At 39.8% G+C, this 22,456-nt stretch overlaps 1 protein-coding gene across 3 annotated transcripts in view; it reads left to right on the top strand.

The window, feature by feature from the left end:
- LOC126334772 (ATP-binding cassette sub-family C member 4-like) overlaps nt 1-22,456 on the top strand; it is a 548,862-nt gene that overhangs the window by 466,051 nt on the left and 60,355 nt on the right. For all 3 annotated transcript variants that reach the window (XM_049997356.1, XM_049997361.1, XM_049997359.1), the window contains exons 11-13: nt 14,294-14,477; nt 16,869-17,048; nt 19,641-19,855. In XM_049997356.1, coding sequence (XP_049853313.1) covers nt 14,294-14,477; nt 16,869-17,048; nt 19,641-19,855 — 579 coding nt within the window. The remainder of the gene's footprint in view (nt 1-14,293; nt 14,478-16,868; nt 17,049-19,640; nt 19,856-22,456) is intronic.

Consider the following 22,456-nt stretch of genomic DNA (forward strand, 5'->3'; position numbering starts at 1 on the left):
ATTGTTATACTCATATGACGTACTATGTAATAAGAGGGAGCTTCTTTTGCCAAAATTATTGTTTCTACCCCCCTCACTTGCTTTCAAAAAAGTTTGACGAGCACATGGCATACTTTGCACAGCCAAGTCAGCAGGCATCCCTGGACATATTTCCGCCTCTCCCAGGCCTTTGTAAATGGCGACATAAAGAAGAAAAAACAACAGATTGTGCCCCTGAAAAAGACGAAAACTTCTAGAAAATTGAGATTACTACAGCAAGTTTTACACGGCGAAGTTTTTGGGTGCCTTTAAAATTTAAAGCTTTCATACAAAACAGACACTGTAGCGCACACTAATAGATTAACAGCTTCATAAAAAAGTAATTATCGCTCTAGAAAACATATTTTACCTCACAAAAGACTTTGCACAGAGTCTTTTCTGCGACTGAAACAAGCAAAACCACTCTATAACACGACTCGTTCTTCGGGGAACAGGTCAGCGATCTTCCGTGTGAAGCTGACAATGAGAAGTCCCCCGCGCCGATTCTGTACCAATAGTAAAGCATATTGGGATAGACAGAAAAAAGGTTGGCGCTCTGTTTCAGTACAATTCTGCAAACTTTCGCATCTACCTTGAGTTTACGTCAGCGCAAGAACGCAATCACGCTGAAGGAAACGGCGTTATTTTCCGTGAACAGTGTGATAACCAAACAAACATAAATTACGCAGCGGCTGCTAAAGCCACAGTACTCGTCATTCGGGTCGTTCGCGTTATGTTGAAATATCCTTAATCTCATACGCATCCAGTGGTGTCACCGCCAGACACCACATTTGCTAGGTGGTAGCCTTTAAATCGGCCGCGGTCCGTTAGTATACATCGGACCCGCGTGTCGCCACTATCAGTGATTGCAGACGGAGCGTCGCCACACGGCAGGTCTAGTCTAGAGAGACTGCCTGGCACTCGCCCCGGTTGTACAGCCGACTTTGCTAGCGATGGTTCACTGTCTACATACGCTCTCATTTGCAGGGACTACACTTTAGCATAGCCTTCAGCTACGTCACTTGCTACAACCTAGCAAGACGTCATATTCAGTTACTATAATTACTATCTTCCGGAATGTATTCTGAACAGATAATGTTCCGTCAAGAGTGACGTTCATCATTAATGGATTAAAGTTAAGTATCAAACTAATTACGTCCGTTTTCTGAATTCTCATTCCTTGTCATGTTCCAGACCTCACGTCAGTATTTTTCTTCCCTCCTCACGTCAGCCTGCGTGAGCTAAAACGCGTGCATTTCGGCCTCCTCTCGTAACACTGTGTTGGCTCTTCTGCTAACACAAACCATCCAATTCCTAAGTGCATGATAAATCTGTAATGGATAGAAAATCATTAAGGTACATTAGATTGCAGGAAGAGGGAAGGCACATGATAGTGCTGTAATGGACAGGAAATCAGTACGGTACACCAGATTCCAGGAAGGGGCGCAACTGCCGCGCCCTGCACCGCCCAATCCACCCACCCCTTCCTTCCGACTCCTCTGACGCCCACATGTGACGATTTCCGCTGTAATATGTCCTACAGTGAGAACAACGTACGCGAATTTCAGCGGCAGAACGCAGCACACACTTTTCTTCTTGGCTTGGCTCTGAGCACTATGGGACTTAACATCTATGGTCATCAGTCCCCTAGAACTTAGAACTACTTAAACCTAACTAACTTAAGGACATCACACAACACCCAGTCATCACGAGGCAGAGAAAATCCCTGACCCCGCCGGGAATCGAACCCGGGAACCCGGGCGCGGGAAGCGAGAACGCTACCGCACGACCACGAGCTGCGGACACACTTTTCTTCCTATTCTCGTACTTGTCAGTCACAACTTAACATCTCGGGCGCTAGACATGCTGCTGCACGATATCGCCAATGTTTACCATTAACATGACCCTTGTAAAATATGCTTTCCACCTGATGATGATGGCTAACCAACCGGCTAACCGTAGCGGATTTAAAAGTTCGTGACTGTTGCAGAATTACACTGTCCAGTTACATCAGGGTGACCATCTGTCTAAAGCCTGAATAACCATTTTCTGTACCGCGAACCACACACACAGATACAGCTGGGGACGTGAATGAGATTTTATAGTTGCGACATCCTTCCAACCAATGATCATCTGAGGAGCTTAAATGCTGGTTCATTCCATCAGTTTCACGATAAAAACACTGGCGCGCTTGAGAATGCCACAACTCTGCGAGACGTGCAAGGTTCTGGAAGGTACCGAGAGAAATTTGGAGTCATGCCGAATCCAGCGCCGTGGCCAGTTGTGCTAGATTTCACGGCTGAGAATCCATGGGCGAGCAGCCAGATCGAGGAGGTCCCACAGATTCTCGATCGGGTTTAAATCCTGGGAGTTTGGTGGCCACTGGAGCACGATAAACTCATCCTGGCGCCCTTCGAACCACGCACATTCTCTGCGAACTGAGTGACATGTTGCAGTGTCCTGCTGACAGAAGCCATAGTGGCAACGAAAAACAAACTGCATGTAGAGGTGGGCATGGTCCTCCAACGATAGATTCATACTTGGGTTGATCTACTGTGCCATTCAGAGTGGCGAGAGCCCGTCAAGGAATGTCACGAAAACATTTCCCGGCCCATAACGCTCCAACCTCCGGCCTGGACCCTTCCGACGATTGTTGCAGGGCGTCTGCATTCAGTCCGATGGAGCATGAAACGTGATTCATCTCCCAAGGCCACCTGTCGCCACTCACTGGACACCCAATCCCGGTACTGGCCTGCGAATTTTAGCCTTCGTCACCGCTGAACAAAGATCAGCATGGATGCATGGACTAGGCGCCTGCTGCGGAGGCCCACACGCAGCAACGTTCGCTGAACGGTCGTTGATGAGACACTGTTGATAGCCCCTTGGTTCATCTGGCCGCTCTGTTGCTGAACAGTTACACGTTTATTCGACTGTGCACATATCCACAACTATAATTCACCTCTGTCATCTATTGCTCGTGGTGCATCACAGTCGCCTCGGCACTGGTTTTGGATAGCACAGATTTGCCACTCACAGCGGCATAGCCGTTTCGGATACACTTCCACCCGTCGCTCGAAAGCCAATGATCATACCCATTTGGACATGAAATAAATCTCACTGTTTCGACAATACTTCAACGACTGCGCTGTTCTCCGCGTCCCCCTGACGTGCTTCATATAGCCTCCACTGCTAGGGCTGCCACATGCCGTTTCTGAGTGGTTACTGTGCGCTGACGCCGAACATAGGCTGTGGTAACATTAATTTGACTGGAGCGTGTATATATTTTTTTCATTAACACATACCTTATACTCAAACACAATTATTGATATCTGGCGGTCTGCATTGTTGAGCAGCTATTGGTTTCGCTAGTAATTACTGTCGAACAGTTCTTCAGAAGTATCATAGCTCATTCTCTTATCATGCCTTACACTACTGGCCATTAAAATTGCTACACCAAGAAGAAATGCAGATGATAAACGGATATTCGTTGGACAAATATATTATGCTAGAACTGACTTGTGATTACACTTTCACGCAATTTGGGTGCATAGATCCTGAGAAATCAGTACGCAGAACAACCACCTCTGGCCGTAATAACGGCATTGATACGCCTGGGCATTGAGTCTAACAGAGCTTGGATGGCGTGTACAGGTACAGCTGCTCATGCAGCTTCAACACGATACCACAGTTCAAGAGTAGTGACTGCCGTATTGTGACGAGCCAGTTGCTCAGCCACCATTGACCAAACGTTTACAATTGGTGAGAGATCTGGAGAATGTGCTGGACAGGGCAGCAGTCGAACATTTTCTGTATCCAGAAAGGCCCATACAGGACCTGCAACATGCGGTCGTGCATTATCCTGCTGAAATGTAGGGTTTCCATGGGATCGAAGGAAGGGTAGAGCCACGGGTCGTAACACAACTGAAATGTAGCGTCCACTGTTCAAAGTGCCGTCAATGCGAACAAGAGGTGACCGAGATGTGTAACGAATGGCACCCCATACCGTTACGCCGGGTGATATGCCAGTATGGCGATGACGAATACACACTTCCAATGTGCGTTCACCGCGATGTCCCCAAACACGGATGCGACCATCATGATGCTGTAAACAGAACCTGGATTCATCCGAAAAAATGACGTTTTGTCATTCATGCACCCAGGTTCGTCGTTGAGTACACCATCGCAGGCACTCCTGTCTGTGATGCAGCGTCAAGGGTAATCGCAGCCAAGGTCTCCGAGCTGATAGTCCATGCTGCTGCAAACGTCGTCTAACTCTTCGTGTAGATTGTTATTGTCTTGAAAGCGTCCCCATCTGTTGACTCAGGGATCGAGACGTGGCTGCACGATCCGTTACAGCCATGCGGATAAGATGCTATTATCTCGACTGCTAGTGATACGAGGTCATTGGGATCCAGCACGGCGTTCCGTATTACCCTCCTGAACCCACCGGTTCCATATTCTGCTAGTCATTGGATCTCGACCAACGCGAGCAGAAATGTCGTTATACGACAAACCGCAATCGCGATAGGCTACAATCCGACCTTTATCAAAGCCGGAAACGTGATGGTACGCATTTATCCTCCTTACACGAGGCATCACAACAACATTTCACCAGGCAACGCCGGTCAACTGCGTTTGTGTATGAGAAATCGGGTGGAAACTTTCCTCATGTCAGCACGTTGTAGGTATCGCCACCGGCGCCAACCTTGTGTGAATGCTCTGAAAAGCTAATCATTTGCATATCACAGCATCTTCTTCCTGTCGGTTACATTTCGCGTCTGTAGCACGTCATCTTTGTGGTGTAGCAATTTCAATGGCCAGTAGTGTATTTAAGCGAACTAGTGCTCCGCTCTGATGACACAGATGTTGACGGACATCGATTATAATCCTCATTCCATGTTATACTCCTGTTGTTCTATTCGCAGCTTGCTGAGGTCGGATTATAAAGATCAGAGAATTCTTCAATGATCAACACATGGTGAAGCATCGAGCTACATGGAGGTCAAATAAAACTTGGCTGGAAGACTTTTATAAGTCTGACACGAAATTAGTTACCTTAATTAAAGTAACAGGAGATCTGCTCTTAACAGAAAATGCCGGTAATCACCACCACTGATACTGATGCAGAAACCACTGTATTTTGTCACAAAGTGTTGAATAATTTCTCTGATCAGTTTTATTTCTTGCTGCATGAGAGAAGGAGGGGCATTTCAGAAATATGGACAGTGCACATCTGACAGCACAAAAAAATGGCCTGGGTGATAATTGCATTACCCGCCATGTTAGGTAGGAAACCAGTCTCATTACGGGCTGTACAGATCTGCTCAGAAAAACAAAGAACACTTGTAATTGTGAGTGCAATAGAAGGATTAACACCTTTTCGACACTTAGCATAAGGACGCACTCTCCAAAAACACGCAAGAAAACTGCTCCGCGTCATTCGTAGCGTTACAGGTCTATTAAAGGCACTTCATTTCATAACAGAAAGATACAAGTATCGACAGCTGTACCATAATGCATTCGTAGCTGAGAGGTATGCCGGTACGGTAGTTCAACTAGTTAGGTCAAAGAAAGAAGTTGGAAAAAAGTGGCATAGTCGGAGATCTACTAGGCAACTGCCTGGCGACAAAGTTGATGTGTCCAGTTTTTTTTGCGTTACTGCGTTAATTCGTTTAATTACTAGAAACCACGAAATTAATAGAAAGAACACCACCTAATATCTCTTCATAGGCATTTGACTTCAATGTCTGCAGCCTGTGATAAAAGAAGTCTATGAGGTGAGTAATAAATGTCTCAGACTCTGCCATCTACTTCCACGCAGCTAGGATGACGTTCCACAAGCCATCTCGTGCTATTGACACTGGGACAGGCCAGTTTTCTCGCATGGTCCGATTTCTCTCTGCCCATAAATTTTCAGTAGGCTTTAGGTATGGTGCAGGAAGAGGCTAAACGAAAAGGGAAATCTCAATCTGTTTTACAAACCACTCTTACACAATCGTTGACTTTTGTACAGGAAATTGGTCCTGTTGGAAACAGATTACTCCCTCTGGATGTAGTTGTCGTACTACATAATACGGACAGCACCAAGTCAACTATCAATCTTGTGAAGCAATCCAAGTCCACGGGAACACATCCAGCCTCAAACTGCCACAGAAGGAAGGCCACTGCGATATAACTCATGGGTGTATCTGGGACCGAAACGGATATCTTGCCTGTATATTCGTACTGGGCCATGATCCATTGTGGACTATACCAATTCGTTGGGAACATCACATGCTGCAAGTCGCGACTGACATTGCCCTTGGCAAACGCTATTCCGTAGAGTCGATCGTCATGATGGAGCATCTCACTAATGGCAGTATCTTTGCTAGTTAGCCCTGCATATCAAAGCCGGCACCGAACCGTATCGCCGACCTGGAATACGTGGTAGTACGTTCATACTGCACAATGTTTAAAAAGGATTTAGCCATGGCATGTTGACAAGTCCATTATCCTGGACAAGTGCTGTTACCCGCTAAAGTCCAATTTCCACACGTCTTCTGGTTACTCCAGTATCTCGGCAACGTTTTATATATTGTCATCGCATCGACTCAGGAGTGTCACCCCGTGCCCTGGCTTCTGAGACCGTCAGATTCGCTTCCTCCACAAGAGCAATGTTGTAAGCACGAATAGACTGCTAGGATGAAGCATGGCGCACGAATAATGTGACTCAACTGAAAGCGATGTGGTGCAGTTATTTGACGTCGCTCGTGCACTGTAATTGGATGTTGTAGGACAAATGTTGCGCATACAGACCGGAATCACTGCGACTGATATTGCGTAAAATCAATGAAACCGTGCAAATGATTCTCATGCATAATGTCAAACAGAGGTAGTAAATTTTGTTTTCCAGCTTCAGAAAGGTCATTCTCCACCAGAAGTGACTTTCATTGATTCATAGCCAAAATTCAGTCTCATATTTAGTGGGAAATTAACTGCACTTCATTGAAATCTTGACATGTGTTTCACATGATACGATGGTGGGGTCCATAGACAATAAATTGTTCAACCAGAAAAATTTGTCGCTTGCGGCGGAAAAAAAAATCAGAGGGAATCAAACATGAGACGCTTTACATATCTACATCCACATCTACATCATACTCCGCAAGCTACCTAATGCTGTGTGGCGGAGGGTACTTTCGGTACCACTGTCTGATACCTCCAATCGTGCTCCACTCGCGAATAGTGCGTGGGAGAATGATTGTCGGTAAGCCTCTGTACTGGGTCTAATTTCTCGATTTTTCTACTCGTAGTCAATACGCGAGATATACTTGGGGGACAGTAATATGTTGTCTGACTCCTCCTGAAAAGTACTGTCCCGAAATTTCAATAGTAAATCTCTCCGTGATGCACAGCGCCTCTCTTGTAACGTCTACCAGTGGAGTTGTTTAGCATCTCCGTAACGCTCTCTCGTCAGCTAAACGATCCCGTGACGAAACGCGCCGCAATTCGTTGGACCTTCTCTATCTCTTATATCAGTCCTACCTGATAGGGATCCCAGGTAGAATAACAGTACTCAAGAATCGGCCGAACTAGCGCCTTATAAGCCACTTCTTTCGTGGATGAGTTACATTTCCTTAAGATTCTTCCGATGAATCTGAGTCCGGTGCTTGCTTTTTCCACTATCTGTTTTATATGTTCACTCCACTAAAGGTCGCTCTGGATAGTTACGCCTAGATATTTTACAACAGACGCTATCTTCAGCTGTTTGTCGTCAATAGTGTAGCTGTACAGTAGTGGATTTCTTTATAAAACATATGAAACCTATACCTTGTTTATTCAGCTACAAAGGCTGTTTACAACATTACATCTATTTTATTAACATGCACTATATCTATAGATAAAACCAGCATATTCTATTTGAAGAAAAGAGTTTGTGTGTTCTAGGAACAGATTTGTAATACTGCCAAGATCAGTCTTCTGTAATTTTTGAGTAATGTTTCCTTGTCTGTACGTTACAAAGATAAATAAAAAAATATGACTAGTTATATTTCATTCACATCAAAGCTGTATCAGACCTTAAATCTTACTGTGTAATAGGTTTAAAACAAAGTGCAGGGCTATAGATAGAGAGATGCTGAATGAAACACATTTGGCTGTCAAGAGAGCAATGTGTGATGCCTTCAATAATTCCTATAGCAGAAAACTGTCAAGTGATCTTTCAAAGTAACCAAAGAAATTTGGGGCATATTTAAAGACTGTTTGTGGCACTGCTTTACAGTCCCTAGCAAATGAGACAGAAATTGAAATCGAGGGTATCAAGTAATAGTTGAAATGCTTAACTCCGTTTTCAAACGTTCCTTTACAAAGGAAAAACCCAAGAGAACTGCTCCAATGCAATCCTTGCACCACTGAAAAGATGTATGAAATAAGTATTTTGTCAGTTGTGTTGAGAAACAGCTGAAGTTGTTAAAATTGAACAAAGCTCCAGGCCCTGCCAGATTCTATACTGAATTTGTGGCTGAATTAGCCCCTCTTCTAGCTATAATCTATTGTAGTTCCCTCAAACAAACAACAATATCCTGTTCTTGGAAAAGAGCACAGGCCACATCCATCTACAAGAAGGGTAGTAGAAATGATCCACATAACTACTGACTTCATCCTTGACATAAATTTGTTGTAGGATCTCAGATCATACTCTGAGCTGAAACATAATCAGGTATCTTTAATGAAACAACCTCCTCAATACCAACCAGCATGGATTTCTAAAATATTCAATCATATGAAAGCCAACTTACACTTTTCTCACAATAAACACTGAAAGCTATGGATCAAGGTAACCAGGTAGATGCAGTATTTCTTCATTTCCAAAAAGCCTTTGACTCAGTACTACACCTATGTTTATTGTCAAAAGTATGATCATATGGTGTATCATATGAAATTTGTGACTGGAATGAAGACTTTTTGGTAGGGATGACACAGCATGTTATCCTGGTTGGAGAGTCATCATCACATGTAGAAGTAACTTTGGGTGTGCCCAAGGGAAGTGTGTTATGCCCATTTCTGTTCATATTGTATATTAATGACCTTGTAGACAATATTAATAGTAAAATCAGCATTTTGCAGATGATGCAGTTATCTATAATGAAGTACTACCTGAAAGAAGCTACATAAATATTCAGTCAGATCTTGATAAGATTTCAACATGGTGAATAGATTGGCAACTTGCTCTAAATGTTCAGAAACGTAAAATTTTGCTCTTCATAAAATGGAAAAAATGCAGTATCCTATGACTACAATATCAATGACTCACTGTTGGAATCAGCCAACTCATAAAAATACCTGGGTGTAAAACTTTATAGGGATATGAAATGGAATGATAACATAGGTTCAGTCATGAGTAAAGCAGTTGGTAGACTTTGGTTTATTACTAGAACACCAGGGAAGTGCAATCAGTCTACAAAGGAGACTGCTTGCAAATCACTCATGCTCCTATCCTAGAATATTGCTAAAGTGACATGTACCAGATAGGACTAACAGGGGATATTGAATATATACAGAGAAGGGCAGCACAAATAGCCACATGTACCAGATAGGACTAACAGGGGATACTGAATATATACAGAGAAGGGCAGCACAAATAGCCACAGGTTTGATTAACCTGTGAGAGAGTGTCACAGAGTACTGAAAGATCTGAACTGGAAGACTCTTGAAGATAGGCATAAACTATCCCAAAAAAGTCTGTTAACAATGTTTCAAGAACTGACTTTAAATGATGACTCTAGGAATATGCTACAACCCACTATGTATCACTCACTTAGGGATTGTGAGGATAAGATAAGAATAATAGCTGTGTGCACAGAGGGATTCACACAATATTCTTCTGACACTCCATACTTGAATGGAACCAGAAGAAACCCTAATAACTGGTACAATGCGATGTACCCTCTGCCATGCACCTCACGGTGGTTTGCAGAGTACAGATGTAGGCACAGATGTGATTTCTGCCAGCCAAATTTTGTACTGTCAAGTGTAAATATTCATCATCTCCACTTTTATATTGTGGGAGGTAAGTGAGAGTGGATACCACATTCCTGGTCCATCACAAACCATCCCAGCATTGAATTGCTGTAAATAATTATTATACTGAAATTTTTGTTAGAGGATTCCAATGATATGAAAATAGCAACAGACTAGGAGTGTGTTAACAAATGTCTACATTCTTCCACAAATACATATGAGGAAGGTTACACCCCACAGCAACAAACTGAAAATGCAAAATGCTAACTCAGAAAGGATGATCTGACTTCAAAAGTGTACTAAAACACATATAGAAAAGTAGTGTATTCAGCAGCCATTGGTATGTATTTCTGTAAATTGGTGCTAAGTCATCATTCTAAAACTTTCAGTACATATTTCTTTCAGTACATATTTGCATATCCAAATCAAAATTCTGTGTAAACTAATACCTGACCATTGTGTTTTTGTTAGAGAATGTCTTTCCTGTTAACCATGCAATGTAAATTTTGCAGTGCCAAGTTTCACCAAGTACCACTTAAGACACTTTTTCCTGCCCCAAAATAAAGCTCAAGGATGTCAATGTCTGACTGTTGGTTGGCCATCTTGAAACCTGCTTTTTTTCTCTGATACTTAACATCCTACTCTTGTCTTGTGCATAACAAATGCAATGCCTCCCACACATTATTTTTTTAAATACAGTGTTCATTGTGTATTACACATAAAATAGAAGAAAGACAGCAAGGATGGTCTGGGCATGTCAAAAGAATGGATGAAAATATTCAAGAAAGTACTTTCATGGCAACCTCCTGGAAGGAGAAGAATACCATGAAAATTGTGGCAAAGTGGTATCAAGAAAACGATGGAGAAAAGTGCAATGGAAGAGGATGAGGAAAAATGGTAAGATTGAGGCATTTGGTGACAGAGATGTGTAATGCAGAGACAGCAGTAGTATCCCTGCAACAAGGAAGGAGTTATTTCTGTCAAATGTCAAATCACCACTGTGGACCAAACTGAACAAGACATGGCTCAAATTCTCTGTGGCAGGTAAATGGACAGCAAGAGCTGAAGTATTTAGCATGGATGGATGGACTCTTCATTTGTGGGTATATGTTTTTGGAGGATCTAACTTCAGGCTGAAATCTTCTTCTTTCTAGAGAACATATAGCCTTTTTAGTATATAAAAGTGTAATCCATGGTCAATCCCTGACAGTTAATTTGCTATTCACTTTAATTAACAAACAAATGTTCATAGACACAAAACATTAAAATATCTCATTATTATAGAGGGTGTTTCAAAGTTGGTGTGACAAACATCTAGGGGTGATAGATCACATAATGGAGAACAACTATCATTAGAGACAAAATATTCATCCATGCTTCCTGGAGACATCAAGTGTCTCTAATAATTGATTGTGCCTCTGAGAGGTATCAGGGTGTCGGTATTCTGTGGTGTTTGTGTGCAAAGTGTATTGCCTATAAGCTAGTCATATACTCCAAAGGAAAGTTGGTAGGTCAAGCTTCTAAAATGTCTTTTTCCACAAAGAGGCACACATACTTCAGGTTTTTTTTTATTGAAAATCTATCAGTTTATCTATCAGATGGACCACAACTGATTAGTAGTACCTGCTAGTTTGGTGAAATCATATTGTCCCACGGCTAGAAAATCAGTAAGATGGGACCTCACCTCCCAGGAATGCCAGTCAACATTTTGTCTGCAGCAAAAGTTGTTCCCAGTAAGAAGATGTATGTCACAAACACTTTTATACATCCTGTATATCTAGACACTCTTGTTTGTTGTAGAAATCACCATTACATAAAAGTGATCTCTTTTATGTTATCCACAGGATAATAGTTTGACAACTATACTTTGGATAACATTTTAATCAATGGTTTAAAAGCTTGAGTAATTTCATTTGCCATTTATTTTTAAAATTATTTATATCTTACAGCATTAATTCAGTGAGTGAACAGTGATAAAATTTTATGGCTTGCACCAGAATAATTTTAAGCAATGAATAGTTGATATTATTTTCCTTCAGCTGCTACTTGGGCCACTGTTTCCTTCAGTCTGTGACTGATTATGTGAACTTATTTTTATGTATGTCACACTTCCATTGTCTGTTAATGCAAGGGAGTGTGATAAGTAGATGAATCAAATTCCATCCAATATACAGATTGCGAGAGGGTAAAGAGAGGATTGGGAACAACAAGCTCTTCCTACTTCATTCAGTGCTGGTACTACTAAAGGGCTGCGTACTTTGTGCTTTGAGCTGAGCACTAGCATGACACTGAAAGTGACACACATTTTACCAAGTTGAAAGTCTAGTACTTTTTCAACATGTGGAATGCTGTCCATATTTTTGGGTGCTATTAATATTCATAACACTGTATCATAATTACTATACAACTATATTTTGGAGCAATAAATTCTGACAATATTAAATTCGATCTGCACCAAAATATTTTTATTAAGTCATTAATACATAAAAAAGTTAACAAGATGCTGGCATTTCCATCATAAAAATCATAACTAACACAACATGCAAAAATGGCTGAGGTGTTCAAAAATACCCACAAATTATTGCTTTCTATTTGATCTGTTATCAACATTAACAGATTTGCATACACTTTACAGCTGGTAGTTATTTCTATCTAGTAGGATGCCTTTGTTTTATCTAAGTTTACTGGTGCTAATTCATAAAGATCAGATCAAAGTGCTAGTGCCATTTAACGTTACTTCAATTGGTATAGCTAGCAGGTTTTGTTACAATGCCTCAAACATAATTTAACAGAGATGTTTATACTGAACCGTACTCAGTGTTGTCCATTACTTAATATCAAAATTTAGAACTGTGAGGATATGAAGGTTAGGAATTGGATAAATGATTGGTCTGTGGAGTCCTGCCAAATCAGCAAGAGGAGTAAGGAATGGTGCAAGTCTGCCATATTTAGTCTAGATGCCTCTACAGTTCAGTGTCCTTGAAGCTTTACACATTCGTGTGCATACATCAAAAGCTTGTCAGGAACAATCTGGTAAGACAGTCATCATATGATGATCTTATTTATACACAGGTTCATGGCCTCAGTGTACATTTCAAAAGGAAACATTACCCATTGCAAGCCATAATTTTTTTTCTTTTATTTGCTATTGACCAATTTTGACAAGTATAGTAATTATCAAGCAACATAAAAAATATCTTGTTGTGGCATGTTGCTAGAGATATTCCTTATGTTGCTTGATAATGACAGTCAAAACTGGCCAACAACAAATGAAAAAAAAAAAAAAAATACAGCCTATAGCAGACGATGTTTTCTTTTGAAAAATGTCATAATATGTGTGGAAAGACCAATAAGGTTCTTCTGCTAGGGAGTAGTCAACCAATGGGAATATCAGAATTAGTACTGAGCTCCTTAGGCAGTGAATACTAAGTAACTAGGATTTTTAAGGCAAATGTAGAGGTTAGTGAAGTGATCTGTGATTTTGGCTCTTCGCAAATCATCTTGGTAAAGAAGATCATGTAGACATTATTGGGGATTCTGGTTACAGTTTTCACTGAAACTTCAGTTATGGATTTGAGTATGAAATTCGGCACATCACTGAGAATGTTCCTTCCACTCATGTAAAGATTTAGTCACTCTTGGCAATACGACAAGCTCTACATGAAACATTCTTCCCAAACTATAAGAGTGCATTTCAGTTTTCTCTCGACAGGGCAGGCAATCACACTTGAATGTGACTGATGCATCACCCCTCACATAGTTACATACACATGGCATGCTTTACATTCTAATGTTTCTGGACAGAGGTTACATGCATGAGTAATTCCCAGAAGCACTTAGTGTTACCAAAGCAGTGTCTGTTCAATCCATATGAGTTCTGACATTTTCACTAGTTCGTTTTTAAAATAAATCTTTCTGAAAGAAGTGCTGATAAACAGCTGCAGACACAATTGCACTAATTAGTGGAAAATTAAAAATGAAAAATTATTGTACTGTGTTTAACAGTCTTTTGAGTGCTGATCTTCAGCAGTAGATTTGTAAGTCAAGAAATGAATGAGTAGTTATCTAAAATGTAATTCTAACTCCATACCCTGGGTGTTACTTAGGTTTAGACTCAGCCTTCAGTTAGCATCTTCTGCACAGAGTTGCTACTGTACATACATGTGTGAACACATGTTTATAAATTAATTATAGAGGCTGATAAGTTCTGGTTGTAATCATTTAATATGCTACTGTTGCCTAATAATAAGATAAGCTGTTTACTTGTGTGTTTCAGGGCTGTTTATCGCGATGCAGATGTATATCTTCTTGATGATCCACTCTCAGCAGTGGACACCCATGTGGGAAAACATCTGTTTGAGGAATGCATTGTAAAATTTTTGCATAATAAAACAAGAATACTTGTGACACATCAAATACAAAATCTACCTCATACAGATCATGTTGTGCTAATTGATGCAGTAAGTATGTTGTGAGTTTATACTAATATAACAAGAGCATTAAGTCTTGAGTGTCAAAAGTTACACCCAGAAATAAAATACCAGGTCTTATATTTTTGCTTTCAACAATTTTCTAAATATTTATCTCACTGACGTGTCAGTTTTATGATTTGTTTTTTTGTGTGTGTGTGTGTGTGTGTGTGTGTGTGTGTGTGTGTGTGTGTGTGTGTGTGTGGACGTGGGGGAGAGGGGGTGTCTGTGTGTGTGTGTGGGGGGGGGGGGGGGGGGAGTTGGAAGATTATTATGTAATGTAGTTGAGAGAAATTCATGGAAATTCTGCACCAGCATGTAAGAACTTATCAGAGAGATTGTGCATGGTCATATAAATATTGAGGATTTGACTTGTGCTGGTTTCTTCTGATGAAATGGTTCATAAAAATTGTTAAAATATGGTAAAAGTTCACCTCAAATTAAGATTCATGAGGTTATTCAGACTTCTGGTACCTCATTTGAATAAATATATAATATGCTCAATAGTTCTGCACAAAGAAACTGATTGCTTGATGGGCTTAGCATTGATTGACTCCCAACTGTAAATATTTGAGCATAGACATTTCAGAATCTTGTTTGTAAAAGTTGAAGTATATTCCAAAGAACTTCTGTCATTATATGGATTGAGATGAAACTTGCTTCCACATGGAGATGAATCTGCAGTTAAAACAGTAAGTACCAAATATGAGAAGGAAAAATAAAAGGAAAGAAAGAGTAATGTATAATCATGTTTGTCTGTTTAGAAAAGCATAAAAGAGTGTGTGGGTTTACTATGTCATGTTTTTGGACAATTTGAATAGTTAGTTGAGCCCTAAAACCTACAAGTAGCATACCAAATTGTGCTCTTTCTGCTGGATACTGTTATGCCAAAAGTGCACAAGTTCAGCAAAGAAAGAATTTCTTAAGTACCGCAACAATCTACAAGGTTTTGAGACAGGATTAGCAAAAAGCAGAAAATGATTAAAAAGGTGGTTTTAATACATCATGTGTTCAACATATTCCCCCACCCCCCACCCCACTAGACTGCAAAACGCATACCATTGTGACAACCATGTAAAACTGTCAGAAAAGTTCTTCTGTGGAATGTTGTTCAACTCACATCAACTCAGCAGTGGACTGAACATTGGTTATGCCATCAAAGCATTGAGCCTTCATGAATTTCTACACTTTGTCATTTAGAGACAAGTTATTATTGATAACACCAAGTCTTGCCACCTGTGATCATTTTTTCCAGGAATGAACAGTCTGTGAATTGCATTTCAATGAAATTGCAGCAGATATCCACATTCATTTTGTCCAGGAGTCAAGGTGTGTGGGGCAAACTTTGTGCATACTTTTTTCTGTTTCAAAACATTCTAGAGAGTATCTTGAACACTTGATGTAGAAAAGTTGCTGTAATGTGAATTGTGAAACAACAATGTTGACTCTTATGGTCACATGTCAACTACTGAGACTGCTCACTTACAACAGAGTGATCAAATGCACATCTGTTGTTACAGTTGTTAGTTCAAGCAGCCATGATAGCTACTGCACTTATGCCACTTATATGCCAGGAATAAAACCAGTCTTGGGTCTTTTGGATGGATGGAGCATCTTATTTCTGAGATTTAGAGATGTGATTCTTTTTTTTCCTGTTTCCTGAATTCAAAAGAATCGCTTGGAGATAAAATATGCTCACCAAATGAGGAGATGACCTATGCTATGGACAACCATAAAAAGATTCCAAAACAAATGTATGTCTGAGAAAATAAAAAAAACTGAATCTTGCAGGACAAAAGCAGTAGTTCCTCTGAAATTATATTGTGAAATCCAGAGAGAGAGAGAGAGAGAGAGATGAAATTATATTGTGAAATCCAGAGAGAGAGAGAGAGAGAGAGAGAGAGAGAGAGAGAGAGAGAGAGAGAGAGAGAGAGAGAGAGAGAGAGAGAGAGGGGGGGGGGGTGCTGGAGACAGAGAAAGAGAGACAAAATTATTTTCTTTCATACTGAAAAATCTTCAGCCTCTTTTGTATGTGCATGTAAACATAGTGTATCATAGCTGATCTTGCCACTGAAAACTGCCAAATATTTTGGTGCATACATACAAGTCCCTCATTGTGAGTTAAATAAGAATGAAAGGTAATAATGTTTAATCAGAAGGATGCATGTACTCTCTTCATGCACGGTCCATCTTCTTTATCATTTTAGGATTATAGTCTGCATATTACTGTTAATTTTGTATTTCTGCTGCAGTTGCATAATGTTTATATGAGTATGTAGCTATTATGACCTATTATAAGGCACATTGCTGGAAATATTTCTTTTTTAAACTATCAAACAGTATCACTGATTTTGTACAATAATTATGTTTTTTACCCAACAGGGGAAAGTCAAAATTCAAGGGTTATATGCATCAGTTGTACAAAACCCAGAGTATGCAATGATGCTGAGCCTTTCAGGAAAAAACACAGATGAAGATGAGTCTGAAGAGAATAAATCATCACAAACATTTGGTAGGCAGCTTTCAAGATTCTCCAGGCAAATATCTCGAGCATCCACACGTGTGAGTAACATTTAGGGACCCAAATGGTTGTCTACTTTTAAAGAGCTCCATTCTCAATGTGTGCTGTGTGTGAGGTTATAGTTTACATTTGTTACTGGCATTATTCTGTTCTAGCAAAAAGTAAATGCCTTTTTAAGAGAAACATTTTTAACAATGGTTTTCATCTTTTGCTGTATCAAATTAAAAATGCAACAGGAGTTTGCATGTCTGCTTGTCAGGTTTCCTCCTTTTCTATCAAATTTTAACTACCAAAATTACTCTATATGCTCATGTTACAATCCCATCCTCCTATACCTGAAACTATACACAAAAATACAAAACAATGGCATTATATTTTCATGGATTTGTCAATAATCATCTCTTTTCCAGCTGAATCATCCAAACGATGCATTATCAGATGCTATTTATTATCCTGCCAGTAGATAATATTCCTTTACTGTCTCAGAACTAATATTAGTAACTGTACGGTAGTATTAAATTATTTCCTGATGCTCACAAGATCAAATGACACAGTTTTACGTCTAGAAGGTTTAACGGTTGGAAAATACTCTGAAACATTTCTATAATGACATCCATAAATTATCTCACACTAAATAAAATAGAAAGAAACTTCCACATGGGAAAAATATATTAAAAACAAAGATTCCAAGACTTACCAAGCAGGAAAGCGCCGATAGATAGGCACAATGAATAAAACACACAAACACACACACAGAATTTCGAGCTTTCACAACCGGCGGTTGCTTTGTCAGGAAACAGGATAAAATGTATGGTAGATTACGGAAAAAGGGAAGATGAATACAAAGTGAAACTACTTGTACAAACAAAAAGAGAAAGTAAGATGATAGAGAAGATTTCGAAATGCAACAGAGAAGCGAAAGCTCGAAATTCTGTGTGTGTGTTTTATTCATTGTGCCTATCTACCGGCACTTTCCCACTTGGTAAGTCTTGGAATCTTTGTTTTTAATATATTTATCTCACACTAAAATTCACATACTTGCTGGATCCCTTAGTTTGTTGCTATATTGCTTATCCTCCAAATATCCATATCAGTTTCATTTTGTAACATTACTGTTGTCACTTTCAAAGACTCTTTGGCCAAATATTCTCTCTGATGCATCAACTCTCCACCCCCTATCTTCATTTACGTATAAAAATAGCACCTAGTAATATTGTCATCTGATATCTGTTGGTCCAAGCCTTATTGTTTTCATCATTATTGAGGCCCCCTTTTGTTCCACAAATACTATTCATACGTGCAGCCATTCAGACATTGAACATGCGGCATACAAATGTCCAGGAAACACATTACCTCTTTTCTTATGATATTAATTTCCTTAGTGATTGAGAGTAAGCATTTTACTTTTAAGATGCACCTATACAAAATGCAGTCTGGGCTACAATGTTTCTCTCTTGCACAATTTTTTTTTAGTGACTAGAGATACATTTCTTGGAGTCCCAGGATATTGGATACACTATTGAAATCAGCTCTGCCTTCCTCAACACAACACATCATTTGGTAAAAAATCTAACACAAACATATCTATTCAGTACACATAGTGTGGGACAAAATGCTATTTTCACAAGGCATATGAGTACATACTATATGTCATGAAGTATCTGAAAACAGCTCTGGCAGTTGTCAAGATTTTACACTAAAATTTAAATTCACAACCTAGTTGGATATCCAAATGTGTTTATATTATGTTTCACAGGGGAAAGTTTGAAAGTATGCAATAATTTTAACATTTTTCTAGTTCTCACACTTTTGTTTTCAGTAATCATCAAATATACTTTTTCTTACACTGTTAGTGTGAAAGGGATCTGTTTCTGTTTTAGCTATAATACTCTCTACAAATACTTCATCATACTCATCAGAGCCTACACACAATGCAAACATCCAGTCAACCTGTAGCCCACTGTTGTCAGAAGGCTTCATACCCATTATTTACAGCCTTGATCAACACAAAGAATAGAAGGGCATTTTGCACTTCACTTAACACTTGCCTGATATCAACACAATAGGCTGTTCCTAAAAAATGCTAAGCTTGTTTTAAGTTATGTTAAAAGAAGAAACTGACTATTGTGTGCTGGTCTTGACCTCATGCTGTAAGAGCAAAAAAAAATGTTTGTTTAAAAATGGCTTACAAATGATCTGAACAGTAAAAACACTTATTTTGAGGGTAACAAGTTTCGGTCATTATTGGATCACCCTCACCCATGATGGTAGGCGGTGGCTCTGAATGGAGAAGGTGTTGCAACTCCATGGATGTCAACCGGAATTAATGTCCATGGAATCACAACACCCACTTCATTCACCATCACCACACACTATCACAGTATGGTGGTCGAAGTATGATCAAATTCTGACCAAAATTGGCTACTATCAAAATAAATGCTTCTGCAGTTGAGACTGTTTATAATCCATTCTTAAAGTACTTTAACCCAGGCAACTGTTTCTCCACGAGAAATGTTCTAAAAAATTACTAACATGTTAGTAAGATGTTGTTTTTTTAATTGTCTTTAAACAGACCAAAAGCGCGAAAATAACATCTGTTTCTGTGAAGTAATATTACTCATTATTTTTTCAAGAGCGCATCTTCATACCACGGATCCCTGATAGAAGAAGAAGAGGATGAAGAAGCACCTGACATGATGGAAGCTACAACTAAAGGAGTGGTGAAAAAGTCCCCATATGTTGGCTACTTCAGATCCGGAACCAACTACTTCGTCATTTTTATGATAATTCTGCTCTTTGCTTTGGCTCAAACCCTTGCCAGTGGATCTGATTACTTTATTTCTTATTGGTTAGTCCTAAAAATTTATGCTGATAAGTCATGTATTACAAATGTGTGTGGTTGTTGTAGCACTAGCTTATGTCTTTTCAGTGACAACTTCTGTGTGATGTCTGGATTGACATATGTGAATATGTGACATATGTGAATTTTGGTCCAATAATTTTCCTAATATTTTTTCTTTCTTCTGTGAGGATCTTCTCTCAGTCACCCTTGGTGAGTAGCATCAGAGTCTCGCAGGCGTATAGCACCTCAGGTTTGATTACAGTATGTGGTGACGAATTTTGATGGAGATGATAGACACTTTTTGTTGTAGATACCCTGTGTTTTGTATAACCTGGTGTTCTGCATGATTTTCTCCTTTCCTGTCAGTTCGAGGACTTCCCCTAGGTATTTAAAATGTGTTACTCTGTGAATCTTGCCATGTTCTCTTTTTAATTCAGTAAGTTGAATTTTGTGCAGAAGAACTCTGTTTTTTGGAAGGAGATCTGTAGCCCTACTTTTTCTGAGCACTCTTTGAGTACTTCTACCTGCCTGATTGCTGTGGTTTAATTGCCTGCAAGAAGTGCAAGGTCATCTGTGAAGGCTAAACAACCAACTTCCAGTTCATCCTTGGGTCGTCCTAGTTGCATTGGCTTCCAGTATCCTCGTAATTTCAGCTCTTTCTCTCATTCCTTAATGACTTTGTCTAATATTAGGTTGAATAGGTGTAGTGAGAGACCATCACCTTGATGCATGCCTGTCCTGATCTCAAGAGATTCAGAGGTTTCCCCTCTAAATTTCACTTTTGATGCCGTGTTTGTCAGTGTCAGTTTGACCAGCCACAAAAAAGTGTCTTGTTGTCCAGACCTTGTTTGTATAGGATTTTGAACAATGACTGGTGGTCAACAGAATCATACACTTTCTTTAAGTCAATAAAATTCATATGACTGGCATATTTCTGATCTTTTGATTTTCAGCATAGTCTTCAAATTGATGATTTGTTTTGCACAGGAGCAACCAGGTCAGAAGCCCCGCCTGGTACTTGCTGATCTTGTGTTCCAGCTGGTCCTGTGTCCTTCTGAGTAGTCATGCTGAAAGGACCTTGTATATGACTTGTAGAAGGGAAGAGCCCCTGTTTACATCTGTGCAGTCACCTTTTTTATGTAATGCGTGAGTCAGTGTGCATTTCCAGTCACCTGGCAGCTTTTCTGATATCCAGATGTCTGTAATAATCTGTGTGAGTTCTGTAAGTGAGTGTGGTCCAAGGTTTTTCAGTAGCTTGGCCACTATACCATCTTCATCAGATGTTCTGTTGTTTTTGAGTTTGAGGATGTGTCTGTGGACCTCCTCTTGTGTTAGGGGTGGTGAGTCTGTGTGCTTCTCTGCCAGTTCTTCCTCTAGGAATCTCTCTGTGGGTTCTGAGCAATCCAAAACTTCTGAGAAATACTGTGCCAACACCTTGCAGTTATCCTTTTTGTCAGTGCTAATTCTCCATCACTTTTCCTGAAGCAGAGGTTCAATGGTGTGTATCCTCAGATTTGCCCTGCAAAGATCCTGTAGAAATCTCTTGTGTTGTAGTTACAGAAATTGTACACTATGGAATCTAACTGTTCTTTCATGAATTTTCTCTTGGATTGCCTGATAATTTTTGAGGTTCTTTTTCATGTTTCATTGAAAGCCTGTAAATTTTCTAGGGATTTTTTTTTCTATTGTATTTCTGGTATGCAACTTTCCTAGTGAAAAGTGCATTCTCGCAGTTGGTGTACCATCAAGGCTGAATGGTGTTATTCTTCAGAGGAATGAGGGCTCGTGCTTTTTCTGTGATTTTTCAGTGGAAATTTAGCCAGTCATTTATACGTTCATTTTCCCATGATTATTTCACTTCAGATTCTGTGATTTTTCTTTGTGTCAACTTTTGGTAAGGAGGATCTCTTTCTGTACTGGATAAGAGATTGCCACGTGGTAGATTCGGAACTCACACAACTGCTTGACTGGTGAGCACCAGGTTTTCTGTTTTCTGGGGTCTTTTTTGAGGGATGTCAACATGAGCTTGAGGTTGTTCTGTTGGCAGAGTTCTATGAGCTGTGTGCCATTTTTGTTAGTAATTTATGTGCTGGATAATTGCTGACTGTTTTCCTGCATCATTTTTATCTGCCAATCTGTGCCTTAAAGTTGCCCAGGAGGAGCTTGACGTCATCTCTGGGCACTTTGGAGATCACTTTCTCAAGGATAGACCAGAATTTTCCTGAGACCTATGGGTCTTTCCTATTACTCTGGTTAGTGGGCGTGTGTGCATTGATCAGTGTGTACTTTTTGTTGGCGCACTGAACCAGTGTAGTCACTGAGTACTTCAACATGTGTTTTCATTGGTTGATCAAACAGAAAGAGCTTTCCTGTATGCAGGGCCACCATCTTATAAGCTATTTAGGTTAAAGTGATGAGATTTGTGTGTGTTATGTGAATGTATTTCTGTGACCACTGTAATTCTTTATGCAAGTCAAATTTGTTCATTTGTTTTACATACCACACCTTACATTCCCCAGTGTTAACCTTCATCTTATGGACAGCCATGTTAACTGTGCCATGAGTATTAAACCCATCCATAAAGAACAGTATCTACAATTTCAAAGT

This window comes from Schistocerca gregaria, chromosome 2 (assembly GCF_023897955.1).
Source record: "Schistocerca gregaria isolate iqSchGreg1 chromosome 2, iqSchGreg1.2, whole genome shotgun sequence".
NCBI lineage: Eukaryota > Metazoa > Arthropoda > Insecta > Orthoptera > Acrididae > Schistocerca > Schistocerca gregaria.